The sequence below is a fragment of the Rhinatrema bivittatum genome, chromosome 4 (assembly GCF_901001135.1).
Source record: "Rhinatrema bivittatum chromosome 4, aRhiBiv1.1, whole genome shotgun sequence".
NCBI classification, from domain to species: domain Eukaryota; kingdom Metazoa; phylum Chordata; class Amphibia; order Gymnophiona; family Rhinatrematidae; genus Rhinatrema; species Rhinatrema bivittatum.
The window spans coordinates 85,843,630-85,866,484 of NC_042618.1; the positions used below are offsets into that span (position 1 = coordinate 85,843,630).

The following is a 22,855-nucleotide window of genomic DNA, read 5'->3' on the forward strand; positions in this document are numbered from 1 at the left end:
TATCCAAGATTCTCCTCCTTCTCCTACCCTCCTATATCACTTATCCAAGATTCTCCTCCTCCTACCATCCTATACCACTTATCCAAGATTCTCCTCCTTCTCCTACCCTCCTATATCACTTATCCAAGATTATCCTCCTCCTACCCTCCTATATCACTTATCCAAGATTCTCCTCCTCCTACCCTCCTATATCACTTATCCAAGATTCTCCTCCTCCTCCTCCTCTCCTCCTATATCACTTATCCAAGATTCTCCTCCTCCTCCTCTCCTCCTATATCACTTATGCAAGATTTCCTGTTGAATTCAAAGTTCCTCTGCTGCTCCCTTCTCCCTCTGGCCCTGGCTATAAGAGTCCCTCCTCTCTCCCTCTTTCCATCCATGGATTTAAATTCTCCTTAATTCTTTGCAAGTTAGATTTAAGATTACATTTGTTACATCCTCCATCACTGGAATTAAAATCTCCTTCCTGGATTTGAGAAGCCCTTCTTTCTTTCACTCCTAAATCTAAGATTCTCCTCCTCTCCCCGGGTTTAAGATTCTTCCCTTCTCTTCCCTGTTCTCCTTGGTTTTTAAGATTCATTCCCTCCTCCTTGAATTTGAGATTTCCCTCCTCTCTTGTTCCCTGGCTTTCTGACCTTTTCTGTACTCCCTGTCATGCTGGGTCTGAGGTCCCCATCCCTTCTGCATGAATTGTCCTGTTCCCCATTTCCTGTTCAACAGGATCCTCAGGAGGTAGCACATGGCCAGAGGTTTCAATGAAGAGCAAAAAAGAACATACAAATAAAAAAAAGAACATACAAATAAAAAGAACATACAAATAAAAAAAAATCAACATGTCATCTTCTGTCCCTTGATGAGGAAACATCATAATTAGACCTTGGGAGGCTACCAAGTCACTGGGAAAGCTGTTACAATCTTTTGTCTGTTTCCCCTATTGTAATTTCACTGCTCCTGGCCTTCCTGTCCACTTTATCATAGAGTTATACCACTTTATTATGGAGCTATCTTTAGTAAATCCCACAAAACCTTTCTACCCTAAGAACCGAACAAGACTGCAAATGCAAATAACATATTGTCTGCACACTGTTTTATGCCTATAACTCTTAATTATAATATAAACAAAGTAGTTTAAAAATAAAATGTTCAGTTCTCCTGTTGTGTCATTAAAATATCATTGAAAATCTGTAAAATTGGAGCATCCGGCTCTTGTTAGGACAGTGAATAAGTGCCACACCACATCCTTGTGAGGAGACATGGGGACCCCCCCAGGAAGAGTCACTTTCGCTCCCCCGTTCCAGGCTGCTTGAGATTAATGGTAAGAGGCAGCTGTAAGTCAGCCAAGGCTCTGCAGTCAGAGGTCATGAATGCTCCCACTCAGGCAGCTCTCTGGGCGGGCTCCTAAAATTACTATCATTATGAAGAAAACAGCAAAAAGGCTACAGCCCAGAAATGTTAGAAAAGCATCCCTCCAGTCCTTCTTGTCACACACAGGTTTCTCTGGCACTTTGTCTGCCCCATGACGTTGTGGACGACGTAAGTCTCTCTCTCTACATCTCGGCATCTTGTGACGAGCATGATTTCTCGGACTGTCTCTCTTCCTCCTCCTCTCTCTCGGGCTTCCTTGTGGCTGTTTCCCCCAGGACCTTGGCACTGTGCTCCTGTGCTTTGGCCCTCAGAGCAGCTATGCTGTTTTCTCTTAGTTCTTCGTTTGAGATGGGAGCGTTGGGATCTGGAATCTGCTCTTCTTTCTCTCCCTTGTCAGGTTTCGGGATAGACGGCCGCTCCATCTCAGGCTTCCTCCCGGGCTCAGCTGCAGCCTCCAGAGACTTTTTGTGCATCCCTAAAAAGAATTGTTGGTATTCTGGTTTAGAAAAGCGTCTGGTCATGGGAAAGCCATCTTGAACTGAAAACAGCAAAGATAAAGAGAGGCCAGAATTAAGGAAAAGGAGAGACCCTTCCTTCAAACAGCAGAATCTACACTTTGAAAAGCCATTCAAAAGAGCTTCAAAGAGCCATCAGAGCAAGGGCCAGGCAAGCTCAGTCTGAGGCCTTCCTGAAGCATTCAGCAGTCAGTCTGAGGCCTTCAAAGCTTGCCAGAACCTTGGCACCTGCATTGGCCACTGTTGGAAAGATGGTACTGAGCTGATAGACCCTCGGGCTGACCCAGTATGGCTATTCTTATGTTTTATGCTCTCAAAACCTTCAAAGATCAATCAGACTGAGACCGCAAAAAAGCAAAAACAAAAGGTTTCCAAGAGCATTCACAGCACATTCCGGCATTGCTCGTTAAGGTAGAGACTCCATCAAACCTGACACCCCTTGGGCTTTCACCTGCAGGCTTAAGAGAATTTTCCAGGTTTATAGCAAAGGAAGAGTTTAAAAGCAAGTAAAGCTGTGGCAGCTTTAGAGAGGGAGAAGGAGATGGCATTCTGTGCAACTGCACTGTACTGTGCCCTTTTAATTTATTTTAATATAATGTTCTTAGCATTCAGACAGGTTAATCCACACCAGTTGGTTATGCACCTCTACCAGCAGAAGGAGACTGAGCAAAGCTGACGTCTCTTTATATATACCCCTGCTCTGACATCAGCCTGCCAGTATTCTCTGTCTCCAGCAGATGGCGGATGTGCATCTCCCTGCTGGGGATTGCTTTAAAAACATAGAAAATGAAAGGAGAAAAGAAGAAGGAAATTAATTTGCCCTGTTCTGCTGTGGTGATACCTTATGGTCTCTCCTTCCAGTTGAATTTTCCTGAGGTGATATCTGTGGATCCTTCCCTCAGTAGAGAGCTGCGATCCAGTCTTTGGTTTTCCAGTGTGGACTTAGCTGTAGAGAGAGAAACAGCTGAGAGGCTAGCGGGTGCAGGAAGCTGAGCGTGGCAGTGAAGGCCTTTGCCCTCTTCCCCCCGCAGCCAGAGACAGACTTTATACTCGGCAGGACAGGCTGAGTTCAGGTAAAGAAGAAAAAAAAAGTGAGAGTTTCCATTCCCCTTCTGGTTTCCAAGTCTCGGTGCGCTAATCTGACTTCCATTTTGGCGGGATGAGCAGCCTTTTGGCTAGGCCCTGCTCTCAGGCTTTGCTTACACTCCCCGTGGTAGGCCACAGCGGCATTCGCACACTTTTCTGCGCACAAGTGACTGTTCGTGCTTGCATACCCGGGTGTGCGCTTAGGTGGGCACCTACCTGGACTGTGTATTATGCACCTATATTTTGGATGCTTATTGAACAGAAGCTATTTTTGGGCGCCCTGTCCATGCTCGTTTGTGCAGGCGTGCAGCTTGGGTGCACGATTGTCAGACACTTTGGGAACGAGCTACTAGTGGGTGTTTACCATTGGTTTTGTATGATAGTCATTGCAGATTCGCCAACGGTCCTGTGAGTATAATTGTACGGCCTGTGTGGCAGAAATAACGATAGTGCTTGCCCTATTCAGGCATCTCAGCTTGGCTTACCCCAACTTGTATTAGCGCTGCTTGGAGGCTCAGGGAGAGTTAACTCCAGCTGCTTTTACTGAGCCCATCCTTCCCAGCATGGTGCAGGAATGGGACCAGAGGTTTCCTCTGGTTTGGGGGCTCCCCTAGAGAGAATGAGACGTGATTTAAGAAAGCTTGAACGGTGATTAAAGGTATGGCAGTTGGGATTCAATGCCAAGAAGTGCAGATTCATACATCTGGGGATGTGGTAATCCAGAAGAGCAGTATGTCCTGACGGTGAAGGGCTGTTCTGCATGAAGCAAGGGACCTTGGGTTGATATTGTCTAGCGATCTGAAGACGACAACGCCAGAAGAATGCTGGGCTGCATAGCGAGAGGAATAACCAGTAAGAAAAAGGAGGTGATGATCCCCTTGTACAGGGCCTTGGTGAGGCCTCACCTGGAGTACTGTGTTCAGTTCTGGAGCCCGTATCTCCGAAGGGACAGAGACAGGATGGAGGTGGTCCAGAGAAGGGCGACCAAAATGGTGGGGAGTCTCCATCAAATGACTTATGAGGAGAGGCTGAAGGACCTGAATATGTACATCCTGGAGGAGAGGAGGTGCAGGGGAGATAGGATACAGACCTTCTGATACCTGAAAGGTTTTAATGATGTACAAACTTCAAACTTTTTCCATTGGAAAGAAAACAATAGAACTATAGGGGGTCATGAAAAGAAACTCCAGGGAGGATGACTCAGAAGCGTCTTCACGGAGAGGGTGGTGAATGCCTGGAACGCCCTTCCGGAGGAGGTGGTGAAGAAGAGAAAAGTCAAAGAATTCAAAGTGGCATGGGATAAACACTGTGGATATCTACAGGCTAGAGGACAGAAATGAGAAAAGAGTGCATGGGGGTAACTTGCTGGTGTAGCGGTTACTACCATAAACCAATAAGCCTTCATACTGTTGATGCATCTCCATCATTGCTCTCTGCTTTTACAGCAGGGGGAAAGAGAAAAAAGGGAATTGGACTCAGACAGTAACCAACAAGGACATTGGATTTTACAGCCTGGGAAAACAAAGCATGGGGGGGGGGAGACAAATAAGCATGGGGGTAATTTGCTGATGTGGCTGTTACTACCTTTAACCAACATGCCTGATACTTTGGATGCAACTCCAGCATTGCTCTCTGCTTCAATGGCAAGAGGTAACCTGGAATTGGACTCAGACAGCAAATAACAAGGTCCCTGACTTTACTGGTTTGAGGGGGTGACTTGTATGGCGCAGCAGATGCTACCATAAGCTCACTGGGCAGACTGGATGGACCGTTTGGTCCTTTTCTGCCGTCATTTTCTATGTTCGTCAGCAGGGGAAGGCCACTTAGTGGGTGCAGGACCAATGCCCCCTGGTTTTGGAATGGACCATGGAAGCATTCGTGCGCTTTTTTACGTGCAAGTCTGCCGTGAAACAGCTTGGCAGGTTGAGCAGGCTTTTGGCTAGGCTCCCCTTGCAGATGTGGTAGGCCTAAAATTTCAGGTTCACAAACTGCAGATCCCCGCATCAGAGAACGTCTACACCTGCTGCAGCTCATGCTGACAGGGACCTAGGTGGCAGAGATGATGAAGGTGAACCTCACTCCCTGGAGGATTGAGAAATATAGAGCAATGTTGCTTTTCTTTCATAGAGATGAGTTGCCGGTTCGGGTCACCCAGACACTGAAGATGCTGGGGGTGTTGGGTGCTAATTCTGTGTCTGAGACAAACAAGAATCTCATTTAGATTCCTTATGTAAAGCATAATGGATGCTATTCAAGAATTGATTGATCTTGAATGGGGCACCCCAGCAGCTAACTTGAAAGGGGGATGAGCCTTGGTACTGCTGTACCCCTGGATCTGGCAGAGAGAGAGCGAGCAGTTGTGCTTTCTGAAAACGGATGCACTGGTGTCTGCTGTCACCAAGCAGATGACTATGGAAGAGGAGGCGCAGGGTAGGAGAATTGAGGCTATCCTTAAGCAGGCTTTGAGGTGGTGGCAATGGTAAGGGAAATTTGATTCAAATGGCATCTGAGGGCCCTGACTTTTACGGTCTGGGAGACTGGTAAGCCTGGGGGTAACCTGCCCAGGGCAGCAGATCCTGGCATAAGCTTGCTGGGCAGACTGGGTGGATTATCTGGTCCTTTTCTGCTGCTGTTTCTATGTTTAATTACAGATGGCCTCTTGCTGCTCCCTGGTGCATCGTTCTTGCTTGCTCTCTCTCAGGAAGTCGATGAGTCTGGTTTGAATTTCCCGGCAGTGCCCTGTGGCCTCACCACCTTGCATGAGCCCGATCTCATCTAATCTCGGAAGCTAAGCAGGGTTGAGCATCAGCTATGGCTGATGAATTGGTGCCGAGGCAATTTCAAAGTCTAATCTTATGGAAAGACCTTTTAAAGGATCACTCTGGCTTGGGAGTGAGTTAAAAAAAAAAAAAAAAAAGGCCAATAGTGGGGTGAGTCCCAGGTTCCTCAGTTACCAGAAGATTAGAAGCAGGCGCCGTGTTCGTTCAGTGTGAGAGGTCGTCCTAGGGACTTTCAAACATTTTTGAACCTACAGAGGAGTGGCTTCTCAGAGAGCTTGACCTTTGCATAGGTCTCAGTCCTTCGTCCCAGGCAGCCCAGATGGGGTTGGTCTCGAGTGGTGGTGCCCCCCGACCTCCTCACTGAGGGTGTGCTGACCCGTTCCTGGGAACAGGAGATAGGGAGTTGCCTGTCTCTCCTTCTATCAGAGGAGGTTCCAGATCACGTCAGACCAGTGGATTCTGGAGGTGATAAGAGATGGTTATGCTCTGAAGTTTCTCAGTGTTTCTTGGGACGTTTTGTGGAGTCTCCCTGCAGTTTTACGCAGAAGAGTCAAACAGTGGAGTGCACATTGTCAAGACTCCTCAGCCTGCGGGCTGTGATCCCAGTGCCCATGTCACAAGAAAATATGGGCTGATATTCCAATTATTTCATTGTACCCAAGAAGGAGGGTTCCTTTTGCCCCATCCTGGAGCTCAAGGGAATCAACCAGCTTTTATAAGTGACTTGTTCCCACATGGAAACCTTACACTCGCTGATAATGGCAGTATAATTGGGGGAGTCTTAAGTCTCTGGATTGTCAGAAGTGTATCGACATATTCCCATCTGGCTGGAGCATCAACTGTTTTCTGTGTTTCGCTGTTTTGGGACAACATCAGATTTTGAGCGCTACCCTTTGATTTGGCCACTGCGCCAGAACCTTCTCTAAGGTCATGGTGATACTAGCGGCAGTGTTGAGAAAGGATGGCATTCTGATCCACCTATACTTAGACAATTGGCTAATTTGGGCCAAGAGCCATGAAAGAGAGTTTTCAGGCCTCGCACAAGGTGATCTCCTTGCTACAGGAACTAGGTTGGGTAGTGAACTTAGCCAAGAGCAATATCAGCCATCCCAGAAACTAAAGTATCTCGATGTTCGTTTTTGACACGAAGTAGGACAGAGTGTTCCTGCTGGAGGTCCACATTCAGAATCTGATGGCGCAGGAGTTGGCAGCGCAGGGGTGCTGGAGTACAGAGGAGTATCTCTGGAGCATCAATTGGCTGGAAACCCATGCTGTTCTTTTGGCATGCTTATGATTCATCGTCAGCTTGCAGGGTCAAGAGGTCCAAATGATGTTGGACAACGCGACAACGATGGCTTACATCAGTCACTAAGGAGCAGCCAAGAAGCCAGCAAGTGTTGCAGGAAATAGCCCAATTCATACACAGGCAGAAGTAGATTTTCAAGAGATCTCAGCCTCACACATTGCAGGAAAAAAACAATGTAAGAGCCGACTTTCTCAGCAGACAGAATTTGGATCCTGGAGAATGGGAATTGTACAACGAAGCATTCCAGCTCATAGTGGGCTGCTGGACCTCCCATTTCTAGGCTTGCTGATGACATCACACAATGCAAAGGTTCTTCGCTTCTTCAATTGCAGGAGAGATCTGAAGTTTTCAGACATTGATGCCCTCGAGCAGGAGTGGCTGGAAGGCTTTCCCCATGGCCTATTCTGGGCAGAATGATTCAGAGGTTTGAGAGACACATGGGGTTGATACTTCTGGTGGTGTTGGATTGACCCAGGAGGCTGCAGTATGCAGATCTGCGGAGGCTTCTGGTGGAATATCCTCTCTGATTACTGGTCCACAGGGATCTGCTACGGCAGGGACTTATTCTTCTCGAAGATCTGACTTTATTTTGTCTTATGATGTGGCCCTTGAGAGCGCTCGGTTGCTGAAGTGTGGGAATTCCACCTTGCTTTGAATGTGAAAGTTATTCACTTCCTTAGCCTATGTTCGCGCTTGGCGAATGTTTATAGCTTGGTGTGAAGAACGAGGGGTTCATCTTTGTTTGGTTAAAATCCCACTCAGTTTGGATTTTTGCAGGATGGGTTGTTTAAGGACTTGGCCTTTAATTCCTTGAAAGTTCAGGTGGTGACACTTGTCTGTTTCCGAGGTCAGGTGAATTGTGAACCCTTGTCAGCCCATCTGGTTGTGGCCTGGTTCTGGAAAGGGGTGAATCACGCATCTCCGTCCCCCCTTGCGATTGCCAGTGCCATTGTGGAGTCTTAATCTGATTCTGGATTTCTGGCGGATCCCACCTTTAGCCTCTCCTTGAGGTAGGTTACTAGAGGACAATGTTCTGCATGTAGGGTTTCCGAACTGTGGGCTATGACTTGATGGGAACCGTATCTGCAAGTGTCCCCAGGGGTGGAACAGCTGTAAACTGTTCCATCATTTTTGCCGAAGGTGGTCTCGGCTTTTCACTTGAATCAATCAATTCCCTGCTGACTTTGGGAAGGGAGAGAAAGAGGAGGATGAATATCAGCTGTTACAGACCTTGGGTGTCAAGTGGCATATCATGAGGTATTGGAGGGTTCTAAACCTCTCAGAAAGATGGACCAGATGTTTATACTCCATGGTGGAAGGAAACTGGGTGAGCCGGTGTCACAGGCTATGATAGCCCATTGGATTAAGGAGGTTGTCACAGCCATGTATGTGGATGCTGAGCATTTGTTGCCTAATCAGGTTAGGGCTCATTGCACTAGGGCTCAGCCAGTGTCATGGGCTGAGATTGGATGGTTGTTTCCCATCGAGATTTGCCAATCTGTGACATGGTCTTTCTTATGCAACTTCCAGGCATTTTACCCTAGATGTGCAAGCCTGGGAGGATGCAGCCTTCGCGTGTGCAGTGTTGATTGGACCGCGTCAACCTCCCGCCCTGTTCGAGAGTAGCTGTGGTACATCCCAATGGTATGGATTAACCTGTCAGAATACTAAGAACGGAAAAATTACTACTTAGCTGATAATTTCTTTTTCTTTAATGAAGACAGGTTAGTCCACCTTCTCGGCCTTAGCTGCTGGATGGTGGTGCTATTGTCCTCCTGAGTGGCTGCATTTCTGGGGATTACTGGTAAGTGACAGATCCAATCCCTAAATTAGTAATATTACACTCCTTGTCTGTCCTCAGTGTTTTTTTTCTATTAAAGCATTGTTTGAATGGTTGTCTTTAATAGTTATGATTATATATTGTTTAGCTGTCCACAGAGGGCTTTTGCAGAGAATAGTGGTGGACTGATGTCAGGAGCAGGAGTATATATAGCGTGATGTCAGCTTTACTCTGTCTCCATCTGCTGGTAGAAATGTATAAGCTGTTCTCATTAAACACAAGGAATTATCAGGTGAGTAGTAATTTCTCCTTAAATAGCAAAAGGAGGGGCTTTATCAGAGAGAGCCTTAGGAGGAAGAAGAGGATCACTGGATGGGAGGAAGGGAAGCAATACACAGGAAAACAGGATAAAAAAAGGGTGTGTAGAAATACAGGGGAGAGAGTGGGGAATGTACAGAGGATCACAGAGAAGGGGGAGTAAGAAGCACAGTACACCATGGGCAAGAGAGGGCAACATGAGAAGTACAGAGGATCATAAGAAAGGGATAGAAAAAGAGAGAGGTGCATATTAACATCTGGGATAAACTGACAGGATCCTTAGCTGTGAGGGAGTGAGGGGTAAAGCCTGGGATAAGCACAGAGGATCCTTAGCTGTGAGGGAGTGAGAGGTAAAGCCTGGGATAAGCACAGAGGATCCTTAGCTGTGAGGGAGTGAGGGGTAAAGCCTGGGATAAGCACAGAGGATCCTTAGCTGTGAGGGAGTGAGAGGTAAAGCCTGGGATAAACACAGAGGATCCTTAGCTGTGGGGGAGTGAGAGGTAAAGCCTGGGATAAGCACAGAGGATCCTTAGCTGTGAGGGAGTGAGGGGTAAACCCTGGGATAAGCACAGAGGATCCTTAGCTGTGGGGGAGTGAGAGGTAAAGCCTGGGATAAGCACAGAGGATCCTTAGCTGTGAGGGAGTGAGAGGTAAGCCTGGGATAAGCACAGAGGATCCTTAGCTGTGAGGGAGTGAGAAGTAAAGCCTGGGATAAGCACAGAGGATCCTTAGCTGTGAGGGAGTGAGAAGTAAAGCCTGGGATAAGCACAGAGGATCCTTAGCTGTGAGGGAGTGAGAGGTAAAGCCTGGGATAAGCACAGAGGATCCTTAGCTGTGAGGGCGTGAGGGGTAAACCCTGGGATAAGCACAGAGGATCCTTAGCTGTGGGGGAGTGAGGGGTAAAGTCTGGGATAAGCACAGAGGATCCTTAGCTGTGAGGGAGTGAGAGGTAAAGCCTGGGATAAGCACAGAGGATCCTTAGCTGTGAGGGCGTGAGGGGTAAAGCCTGGGATAAGCACAGAGGATCCTTAGCTGTGGGGGAGTGAGAGGTAAAGCCTGGGATAAGCACAGAGGATCCTTAGCTGTGAGGGAGAGAGGGGTAAAGCCTGGGATAAGCACAGAGGATCCTTAGCTGTGTGGGAGTGAGGGGTAAAGCCTGGGATAAGCACAGAGGATCCTTAGCTGTGAGGGAGAGAGGGGTAAAGCCTGGGATAAGCACAGAGGATCCTTAGCTGTGTGGGAGTGAGGGGTAAAGCCTGGGATAAGCACAGAGGATCCTTAGTTGTGGGGGAGTGAGGGGTAAACCCTGGGATAAGCACAGAGGATCCTTAGCTGTGAGGGGTAAAGCCTGGGATAAGCACAGAGGATCCTTAGCTGTGAGGGAGAGAGGGGTAAAGCCTGGGATAAGCACAGAGGATCCTTAGCTGTGGGGGAGTGAGGGGTAAAGCCTGGGATAAACACAGAGGATCCTTAGCTGTGAGGGGTAAAGCCTGGGATAAGCACAGAGGATCCTTAGCTGTGAGGGAGTGAGAGGTAAAGCCTGGGATAATCACAGAGGATCCTTAGCTGTGGGGGAGTGAGGGGTAAAGCCTGGGATAAGCACAGAGGATCCTTAGCTGTGAGGGGTAAAGTCTGAGATGAGCACAGAGGATCCTTAGCTGTGGGGAGTGAGGAATAAAGCCTGGGATAAGCACAGAGGATCCTTAGCTGTGGGGGAGTGAGGGGTAAAGCCTGGGATAAGCACAGAGGATCCTTAGCTGTGGGGGAGTGAGGGGTAACGCCTGGGATAAGCACAGAGGATCCTTAGCTATGGGGGAGTGAGGGGTAAAGCCTGGGATAAGCACAGAGGATCCTTAGCTATGGGGGAGTGAGGGGTAAAGCCTGGGATAAGCACAGAGGATCCTTAGCTGTGAGGGAGTGAGAGGTAAAGCCTGGGATAAGCATAGAGGATCATTAGCTGTGAGGGAGTGAGGGGTAAAGCCTGGGATAAGCACAGAGGATCCTTAGCTGTGAGGGAGTGAGAGGTAAAGCCTGGGATAAGCACAGAGGATCCTTAGCTGTGAGGGGGAGTGAGGGGGAAAGCCTGGGATAAGCACAGAGGATCCTTAGCTATGGGGGAGTGAGGGGTAAAGCCTGGGATAAGCACAGAGGATCCTTAGCTGTGAGGGAGTGAGAGGTAAAGCCTGGGATAAGCACAGAGGATCCTTAGCTGTGGGGGAGTGAGGGGTAAAGCCTGGGATAAGCACAGAGATTCCTTAGCTGTGAGGGAGTGAGGGGTAAAGCCTGGGATGAGCACAGAGGATCCTTAGCTGTCAGGGAGTGAGGGGTAAAGCCTGGGATAAGCACAGAGGATCCTTAGCTGTGAGGGAGTGAGGGGTAAAGCCTGGGATGAGCACAGAGGATCCTTAGCTGTGAGGGAGTGAGGGGTAAAGCCTGGGATAAGCACAGAGGATCCTTAGCTGTGGGGGAGTGAGGGATAAAGCCTGGGATAAGCACAGAGGATCCTTAGCTGTGGGGGAGTGAGGGGTAAAGCCTGGGATAAGCACAGAGGATCCTTCGTATTGATGAAAGGTTGGTTGATCTTGGGATTATCCCTGAAAATGTTTATTTGGGGGTAAGTGAAAAAAACATCCGAGTTGAAGCAAAGTCTGTAGTATTTTAGCAGGAGCTGAATGTGGCCTGGAAGCGTTTGTGCTCCGGGTTTCTCTTTCTCTGCTGAGGAGGGATGTAGTTCGTTCAGCAGAGTGAGGACATTGTTCATTGAGTTCTGGGAGTTCTCATGCCCGCCCGGGTAATTTCTCTGCATAGATTGCTGCTGTTAGAGTTGGCATTTACAGCGTGTGTGTTTATCCCCCTGCTTTACTCTTCCTTCCCATGCAAATCCCAGATGCAGATAAAGTGGGGTGAAGACGTGGCTAATTTTGTACCGGGGTAGTTTCTCTTTGAGAACTGGCTATAAAGGTAGCGGAGTACAAAGTTTCCCTCATGCTTTGCACTGCATGGCGTTTTGTAATTTGCCCGGTATTGTTTCTGGTGGCTCTTGAATACGAGGTCAGCCCCTGCACACAGACTGCTCGATGGACGGTCCGGATTAGTATTACTTTATACTGTGCAGTGACTTTTATCCATCCTGCTGCAATAAGTTTTGCACAAGAAAGCACTAGCATGCACTAACGAGAGGCTGAATAATAGGAAGAGCAGTATTCAAAAGCATTTGCACAGGTGAATGTGCTTGTTACAATTTGCGTGTTACACTGGAGGTGTTCCTGGTGGGGCTGGAGGGGCTTGACAGACACATTTTTCCATGATCTGCTGAATCGGTGGTGTGATGTTTCCAATTACAATAAGATGTGCTTTAGTTCAGCGCATACTATAAGAGAGAGGTAAGGATATTGCTAAGCAGGTTTATAGATCCACTTAAGTTATTGGAAGAGATGGTAACAGTGGATGGAATAGAGACCTGTTCTAGGAAGGATGATAATTGAGAGACAGAACATGCATCACACAAGATTGTCCCAATTAAATCCCAGTGTCTGTCATTAAGGAAAGCTGTTCCTGCTTTAAGCAGCCTTCCCTGATCTATGACCTCCCCAATTGCTACAACTCGCCTCGGTCCGCCAGTCGACGCTCCCATCCCTGACATGGCTTCTGACGTTATATTAATCAGTCCTGAGTTTTATGAACTAATACTAGTTCAGCCCTAAGTATAGGATGTCATGTATATATTTGATAATATTCAGTCCTGAGTACAAGTGAATATTATAGTCCTACGTATATGACTATATATTATTTATTTCTGAGACTAGATATTATTTTTTCTATGTTAGCCATGACTCTGGCTTTTCCTCCTCCCAGTTCAAGTGCCCCTGTTTTATTGTAACTTTCATTCACTTTTCTCTCTTCGCCTATTGATCACGTTGATGTTTATGTTATTGCACAGCTGTTTATTGTAAACCGATACGATATGATTGGTTTCATGAGTGTCGGTATAAAAAAAGCCCTAAATAAATAAGTGAAGGGGGAGCCTATCGTGTTGGATTGGACTTCACCTTACAACAGGAGGGACCCAGGCTGCTGAAGAAGAGTGGCAGAAGGACATGAGTCCCGGGTCAGCATGCAGGAGGGGTCCCGGGTCAGCATGCAGGAGGGGTCCTGGGTCAGCATACAGGAGGGGGTCCTGGGTCAGCATGCAGGAGGGGTCCTGGGTCAGCATACAGGAGGGGGTCCTGGGTCAGCATGCAGTAGGGGTCCTGGGTCAGAATGCAGGAGGGGTCCTGGGTCAGCATACAGGAGGGGGGGGGTCCTGGGTCAGCATACAGGAGGAGTCCCGGGTCAGCATGCAGGAGGGGTCCTGGGTCAGCATGCAGGAGGGGTCCCGGGTCAGCATGCAGGAGGGGTCCTGGGTCAGAATGCAGGAGGGGTCCTGGGTCAGCATACAGGAGGGGGGGTCCTGGGTCAGCATACAGGAGGAGTCCCGGGTCAGCATGCAGGAGGGGTCCTGGGTCAGCATGCAGGAGGGGTCCCGGGTCAGAATACAGGAGGAGTCCCGGGTCAGCATGCAGGAGGGGGTCCCGGGTCAGCATGCAGGAGGGGTCCTGGGTCAGCATACAGGAGGGGGTCCTGGGTCAGAATGCAGGAGGGGTCCTGGGTCAGCATGCAGGAGGGGGTCCTGGGTCAGAATACAGGAGGGGGTCCTGGGTCAGCATATAGGAGGGGGTCCTGGGTCAGAATGCAGGAGGGTGTCCTGGGTCAGCATACAGGAGGGGTGTCCTGGGTCAGCATACAGGAGGGAGTCCTGGGTCAGCATACAGGAGGGGTCCTGGGTCAGCATACAGGAGGGGTCCTGGGTCAGCATACAGGAGGGGGTCCTGGGTCAGCATGCAGGAGGGGTCCTGGGTCAGCATGCAGGAGGGGGTCCTGGGTCAGAATGCAGGAGGGGTCCTGGGTCAGAATGCAGGAGGGGTCCTGGGTCAGCATGCAGGAGGGGGTCCTGGGTCAGCATATAGGAGGGGGTCCTGGGTCAGCATATAGGAGGGGTCCTGGGTCAGAATACAGGAGGAGGGAGCCTTCTTTAAAGCAGCGGGGCAGTTTTGAGTTACTTTTGAAGAAGGAGGAGAGTCTTTTGAGAATTTTTTATAAGCGGTATATTAACTTGAATTGAATTGGAGTTTGGAGTTTCCTAACAGATCCCACAGCCTGATAGCAGGAAGGGGGGAGAGGCAGATTCCTGCCAAGTACCCATCCAGTCAGGGTTGTTCTCTGTTTTGAGAGAATTACTGATTTTGTGAAGATATTTGTGAATCTGTTGTTACCTCTGGGAGGATATTCCCCCCCCTCTCTCTCTCCCATACACACATACTCCTCCAGTCCACCCCCCCCCCCTCACACACACACACACACACATACAAACATTCTCACTCTCTCTCTCTCTCACACATACACACAGGCATGCATTCTCATTCCCTCTCACACATACACACAGGCAGGCTGTCTCATTCTGTCTCTCTCTTTTCTTATACACACACACACACATACATGCATTTATCTCATTCTCTCTCTCTCTCTCTCTCTCTCACACACACATACACACCAAGACATTCTCACTCTCTCTCTCAGACACATACACACAGGCATACTGTCTCATTCTCACTCTCTCTCATACATACACACAGGCAGGCTGTCTCATTCTGTCTCTCTCTTTTCTTATACACACACATACACACCCAGGCATTTATCTCATTCTCTCTCTCTCTCTCTCTCACACACACCCAGGCATTTATCTCATTCTCTCTCTCTCTCTCTCTCTCTCTCTCACACACACCCAGGCATTTATCTCATTCTCTCCCTCTCTCACACACACATACACACAGGCATGCTGCTCATTCTGTCTCTCTCTTTTCTTATACACACACATACACACCCAGGCATTTATCTCATTCTCTCTCTCTCTCTCTCACACACATACACCCAGGCATTTATCTCATTCTCTCTCTCTCTCACACACACACATACACACCCAGGCATTCTCTCTCTCTCTCACACACATACACACCGGCATACTGTCTCATTCTCAATCTCACACACACATACACACAGGCATGCTGTCTCATTCTGTCTTTCTCTTTTCTTATACACACACACACCCACACACCCAGGCATTTATCTCATTCTCTCTCTCTCTCTCTCTCACACACACATACACACCTAGGCATTTATCTCATTCCCTCTCTCTCACACACACACACAAACACCCAGGCATGCTTCTTATTCTCTCTCTCTCTCTCACACACACACACACACACAAGAATTCTGTCTCTCTCTATCCTATACACATACTGAAAAATAGACACACACACACAGATATGCTGTCTCATTCTGTCTCTCTCTATCTCACACATACTCCCCCATGCATTCTGTCTCATTCTCTCTCTCTCTCTCTCACACACTCACACAGGCATTCTGTCTCTCTCTGTCTTATACACATACTAAAAAATAGACACACACACAAGAATTTTGTCTCAATCTCTCTCACACACACATACACACACTCACACAGGCATTCTGTCTCTCTGTCTTTTACTCATACTGAAAAATAGACACACACACAAGAATGTTGTCTCATTCTCTCTCTCTCACACATACACACATACTAACCAATGCATTCTGTCTCATTCTATCTCTGCACACACATACACACAGGCATGCTGTCTCATTCTCTCCCTCTTTCTTTCTCTCTCTATCTCTCACATCATACACACCCATTCATGCTTTTCATTCTGTCTCATTCTCTCTCTCACACACATACACAGCCAGGCATTCTGTCTCTTTCTCTATCATAGAAACATAGAAATGACGGCAGAAGAAGACCAAACGGCCCATCCAGTCTGCCCAGCAAGCTACGAGGTTTATCCATTTTTCCCCTTTTTCTCTCTCCCACTTGTTACTATTGGCTTCCAGTACCCTCCAGCCCTAATTCCCCTCCACCCCACCACCAATTTAGAGAGCAGCGCCGTATCTGCATCCAAGTGAACATCCAGCTCAATTAGGGGTAGCAACCGCTGTAACAAGCAGGCCACCCCCTTGCCCCATACTCTTACCCACCCCTGTTTTTATTTTTTTGTTTGTTTTTTTTATTTTTATTTTTTTGGGGATAGCAGCCCTCCATCCTTCCGCTCTGTGAAGGTGGAACACCAACCACTGGCCACTGGCATCCCGCTCCATGAATGCCGCTGTGGCTACTGCCGCTCCGTGCAGTGTTTTGCTGCCTCCACTTTATTCACGCCCTCTAGACTTGATGGATCCACAGTGTTTATCCCACGCCCCTTTGAAGTCGTTCACAGTTTTAGACTTCACCACTTCCTCCGGAAGGGCATTCCAGGCATCCACCACCCTCTCCGTGAAGAAATACTTCCTGACATTGGTTCTGAGTCTTCCTCCCTGGAGCCTCAGCTCGTGACCTCTGGTTCTGCTGATTTTTTTCTGACGGAAAAGGTTTGTCGTTGTCTTTGGATCATTAAAACCTTTCAAGTATCTGAAAGTCTGAATCATATCACCCCTGCTCCTCCTTTCCTCCAGGGTGTACATATTTAGATTCTTCAATCTCTTCTCGTACGTCATCCTATGAAGATCCTCCACCTTCCTGGTCGCCCTTCTCTGTACCGCTTCCAACTTGTCCTTGTCTCTTTGTAGATACGGTCTCCAGAACTGAACACAGTACTCCAGGTGAGGCCTCACCAAGGACCTGTACAAGGGGATAATCACTTCCCTTTTCTTACTCGAAATTCCTCTCTCTATGCATCCCAGCATTCTTCTGGCTTTTGCTATCGCCTTGTCGCATTGTTTCGCAGACTTCATATCATTAGACACTATCACCCCAAGGTCTCTCTCCTACTCCGTGCACATCAGCCCTTCTCCCCCCCATCGAATACAGTTCTTCCGGATTTCCACACCCCATATGCATGACTCTGTACTTCTTGGAATTGAATCTCAGCTGCCATATCTTCGACCACTCTTCCAGTTTCCTTAAATCCCGTCTCATTCTCTCCACTCCTTCCGGTGTGTCCACTCTGTTGCAGATCTTAGTGTCATCCGCAAAAAGACAAACCTTACCTTCTATCCCATCCGCAATGTCGCTCACAAAGATATTGAACAGGACCGGTCCCAACACCGATCCTTGCGGTACACCACTTAAAACCTCCCTCTCTTCAGAGAGAGCTCCATTTACCATCACGCATTGTCTTCTGTCCTTCAACCAGTTTTCAATCCAGGTCACCACCTCGGCATTCACTCCTAAGCTTCTCGTTTTATTCACCAGTCTCCTGTGCGGAACCGTATCAAAAGCTTTGCTGAAGTCCAAGTAGATGACATCAAGCGCTCTTCCTCGATCCAATTCCTTGGTTACCCAGTCAAAAAAGTCAATCAGATTTGTCTGACAGGATCTTCCCCTGGTGAATCCATGCTGCCTCTGGTCCATCAATTCTCCAGACTGTCTCATTCTCATTCTCTCTCTCTCACATCCACTGGCATTCTGTCTCTTTTTCACTCACATACACACCCAGGCATGCTGTCTCACTCTATCTCTCTCTCTCACACAAACACACACTCCCACAGGTATTCTGTCTCTCTCTTTTTTTTTTTATACACATCCTGAAAAGTAACCACACATGCACATCCACAGGCATGCTGTCTCATTCTCTGTCTCTCTCACACACCATACACACCCAGGCATGCTTTTTATTCTGTCTTTCTCTCACTCACACTCACCCACACACACACGCACGCACGCACAATCCACAAACATTTTTTCTCATTCTCTCACACACACACCCAGGCATGCTATCTCATTCTCTCTCTCTCTCTCTCTCTCTCTCTCTCAAACACACACACACATATCCAGACATGCTGTCTCATTCTCTATCCCTCTCAAGCATACACACACAGGCAAGATATTTCATTCTCACAGGACAAGCAGGATGTTAGTCCTCACATATGGGTGACATCATGAGGATGGAGCCCAATCATGGAACACATTTGTCAAAGTTTCTAGAACTTTGACTAGCACCTACTGGGCATGCCCAGCACGGCACTAACCCTGCATCCAGCAGGGGTCCCCCTTCAGTCTCTTTTTTCCATGCAGCAGTAGCCACACGGGTTAAGGAGCTCTCTAGAGATTCCTGACAGGAATTTTCCTCACAGAACTTCTTTCAAAATTTTCAAAAAATTATACCCCATAGGGGTCCCCCTGTCGATTCGGTACTCCGCGGTCGAAAGATAAGGATTTACCCTCGTTTGCGGTCGATTCCTGTCAAGTTTTCCCTTTGGGGCCTACCGGCCATCGACCGCACCGTGGCTAAATTTTTGCCAAAGCCATGGTGTCGGGTTTTCGTCGGTGCCCCAACTGTCCTCGGACAATGTCCATCACCGACCCGCATAGGGTTTGTGTGTTGTGTTTGAGTCCAACCATGACATCCTAACTTGCACCAAATGTTCCCAAATGATGCCAAAGGTCCATAAGGCCCATTCCAAGAAGATGGAATTTCTTTTTTAGGCAAAGCCTCCAACTCCATCGACCGCTTCGACATCGTCTGAGCCGGTGCCATCGACCTCTCACCAGCAGCAGGACACCGGTGCTGCCCAACCAGCATAGACTGCTCCAAAAGTGTCGACTTCTTCCTCATCGGCTCTAGAGAAGGACTGAGGAGAACATCATGAAAAGCGTTGACACTGGCATCAGAAGGCTCAGTCCGCTGATCCAGGCAAGCTCTCAGCATCAGTGTTGATAGAGCCACCAACAAAGAAATCCCATCCTCTGTGACTGGGTCACCGAGGTGTTCCCCACCTTCTTTGGTGCCAGGAGCCGCGACTCCACTTTCACCGGTGGACCCTCTGGCTATGCCAGTGTTGCCTCCTACTCCGGAGCCGGGGTTGCATGCCCCAGGCTTCCGTGAGGAATTGGATCAGATGATCCAAGAGGCCATCGGAAAGGCACTGCAGGGCTTCCAGCCTCCATCGACGCTGGCACCGATACCAGCTCCAGTCACCGACCCAATTTCTACGGCGCTTGCACCACTACTCGGCAGACTGGACATGTTGATCGGTGCCCTTCCACTGGTGGAACAGAGGATACAGATATGTCCAACGCCTTCCACCTCAATTCCTTTGACATCGGACGATGATGAAGCACCGAGGCCGGAACCTATGCCCGGGCCGTCTGGGATCTTGCCACCGACTCGCCCATCGATATCACAGATACCTTCGATGCCGGATCATCCTCAATCGGTGCCTCCATCGATGCCACTGTGCTTAGATCTATCCTTCAGGATTGGCACCATTACTTCCCTCTGGAGATCCTATGGGAGCAGGTGATCAGCCGTACAATCCTTGGACCGATGATTCTTCCCAGGATTCTGATGATCTACCTTCAGAGCCATGTCCCCCTGAGGAGAGAAGACGTTCTCCTCCAGAGGATCTGTCCTTTATTAATTTTATGAAGGAAATGTCTGAAGTTATACCATTCCAACTTCAGACTGAAGAGGACTCCAGGCACAAGATGCTGGAAGTGTTCTAATTCATAGATGCACCCAAAGAGATCATGTCCATATCCGTTCATGAGATCCTCCTGGACTTATTGAAGAGAAATTGGGAGCATCCAGAATCTGTACCACCGGTGAATCGAAAAACAGATGGAATCTGTCAGCCCCTGGGTTCCAAAAATCGAAAAACAGATGGAATAGTCAGCCCCTGGGTTCCAAAAGCCACAGCTGGATCACCATTCTGTGGTTGTAGAATCAGGCCAGAAGAAGGCACGACGTTCTAAACCTCATTCTTCCATACCTCCAGGGAAAGAACAGAGGTCCCTAGATGCATTTGGCCGTCGTGTTTTTCATGGCTCAATGCTTATTTCTCGCATTGCTTCCTACCAGTTATACATGACCCAGTATAACAGGGATCTGTTTAAAAAGATCCAAGATTTCTCTGAATCTTTACCTGACCAGTTCCAGGATCAACTCAATACCCTGGCTCTGAAGGGTCTATGTGCTGGCAAGCATGAGATCCACGCTGTCTATGACATTTTTGACACTGCTTCCTGGGTGTCTGCAGTGGGGATTAGTGCATAAAGATGGACCTGGCTGAAGTCCTCTGACTTAAGACCAGAAGTATAGGACCGGTTGGCTGACCTACCCTGCGCTGGAGATGATCTCTTCGGGGACAAAATCCAGGAGACTGTAGCACGGCTCAAAGACCACCATGAGACGCTACGCCAGCTTTCGTCGGTGCCTTCTGATTTTCCATCTACCTCTAAAAGGACATTCCAGAGAGACACTAAGCGACTCTCCTTCAAGCCACAGAGATATTAACCTCCTGCTACTTGAGGTCTCCCCTCAAGGCCTTACCAGAAAGGTCAGGTCAGACAATCCAGGCCTCAGAAAACTCAGCCAGCTCCTCCACCAGGCCCAGCTGCTGGATTTTTACTCCTCACTGGAGAGCATAAGCCAACCTCCTCTGCCGTCCATACCCGTCGGCGGTTGGTTGTGCCACTTCACCAACCTATGGCACACGATCACTTCAGATCAGTGGTTACTTGCTGTACTGACTCAAGGTTACCACCTCAACTTCTTGTCTGTACCAGCAGACTCCCCACCTCGGCCGACGTGAGGATCATCCAACCACTCCTGTCTTCTGGAGGAGGAGGTTTCAACCCTCCTGAGGTCCCGGATGATGGAACCGGTGCCCCTCTCCCAGCAGGGGCATAGGTTCTATTCCCGATATTTCCTCATTCCAAAAAAGTCAGGAGGCATTCGTCCAATCCTGGATCTGTGTGCCTTAAACAAGTATCTACAGAGAGAAAAATTTATGATGGTAACCTTGGGCTTTCTACTTCCTCTTCTGCAAAGAGGAGATTGGCTTTGCTCTCTGGATCTTCAGGATGCGTACATGCACATCTCGATCACTCCATCTCACCACAAATTCCTTCGATTCCTAGTCTGGCCCCGGCACTTCCAGTACTGGGTACTGCCCTTTGGCCTAGCATCCGCACCTCGAGTCTTTACCAAGTGCCTTGTAGTGGTCGCGGCCTACCTGAGATGTCAGGGCGTCCATGTCTACCCTTATCTCGACGATTGGCTGATAAGGGCTCCAACTCAAAAGGACGCACGGCCTCCTTATGTCTAACTCTCCATACATTGCTGTCTCTCGGGTTTCTGATCAACTATCCCAAGTCCAGCCTAGTTCCATCTCAAACCTATCCTTCATAGGAGCCGACCTGGACACCATGCAGGCGAAAGCATTCCTCCCTCAGGATCGAGCTTGTACTCTTATGTCCCTAGCGCAGTGCCTCCAGGGTCTAGATTACATAACAGCTTGTCATTTCCTCGTTTTACTGGGTCACATGGCATCCTCTGTACATGTCACTCCCATGGCATGTCTCTCCATGAGAGTCATGCAGTGGACTCTGAAGTCCCAGTGGCTTCAGGCTTATCACTTAATGTCCTGCATTGTCCATGTTACCAAACAGCTCTTTGTTTGTCACTGGCCTGGTGGATGTGGCTCTCCAATCTTCTTCAAGGTCTTTCTTTTCAAATTCCAGAACCTCAAATTATCCTGACAACAGGCAGGATAATATCCGGACCTCAGGCAGGAAACCTGTCTACTAACTTTTAAAAAGAAATTAAAGACATGGCTATTCTGCCGAGCCTTCCCCGCCAATAGCCCGCCAATAGCCCATCAGCCTTATCTAGAATTATCATATCGATTATGTAAATAAACAAACGCTAATCATGCTCAAAAGTCATCACGAGATTCTGCCCCTGCCTCCCTCCCATACTCCATTGTATATAGTAATTTATTGTATATAGTAATTTATCTTCGTTCTCCCCCCTCTTTTTTTTCCTTCTCCCAGTTAAGGCAACCTTGTTAGAATGTAACTTTTATGCTCCTTCAAAATGTCACTTGTTGAATGGTTGGGTACTTGCCAGGTTCTTATGGCCTGGATTGGCCACTGTTGGAAACAGGATGCTGGGCTTGATGGACCCTTGGTCTGACCCAGTATGGCATTTTCTTATGTTCTTATGTTCTTATGGTTATAGTTCTGCTTAGTTCGATGTAAACAGAGTTGATTTGATCTGTATCAAGAAAGTTGGTATATAAAAGCCTTAAATAAAATAAATAAAAACAGACGCCTCCAACCTGGGTTGGGGTGCTCATGTCAACGACCTCCAGACTCGGGGTACCTGGTCTCCAGAGGAAGCCAAACATCAAATACATTTCCTAGAGCTTTGGGCGATCAGATATGCCCTTAGAGTCTTTCAGGATTGCCTCTCAAACAAGGCCATCCTGATTCAGACCGACAACCAGGTGGTGATGTGGTACATCAACAAGCAAGAGGGAACAGGCTCCTACCTTCTGTGTCAGGAAGCTGCACAGATATGGGCGTGGGCTCTTTCCCACTCAATGTACCTCAGAGCAACCTACTTGGTGGGCGTGGACAATATTCTAGCGGACAAGTTGAGTTGAACCTTCCATCCACATGAATGGTCTCTCAACCCCAAAGTAGAGGACACAATCTTCCAACGTTGGGACGATATACAAAACATGTTAAATAAATAGACCTCTTTGCGTCCATCCACAACCGCAAAGTAGAGAATTTCTGCTCCCTCACTCGCAGCCGCCACTCAGAGCCAAGGGACGCTTTCACCCTCTCGTGGTC

At 48.3% G+C, this 22,855-nt stretch overlaps 1 protein-coding gene across 1 annotated transcript in view; it reads right to left on the minus strand.

Annotated features, from left to right (window-relative positions):
• Positions 1–1,547: 1,547 nt before the first annotated feature.
• LOC115089350 (visual system homeobox 2-like) overlaps positions 1,548–22,855 on the minus strand; it is a 131,791-nt gene continuing 110,483 nt past the window's right edge. The window contains exon 4 of the mRNA XM_029597438.1: positions 1,548–1,903. Coding sequence (XP_029453298.1) covers positions 1,548–1,903 — 356 coding nt within the window. The remainder of the gene's footprint in view (positions 1,904–22,855) is intronic.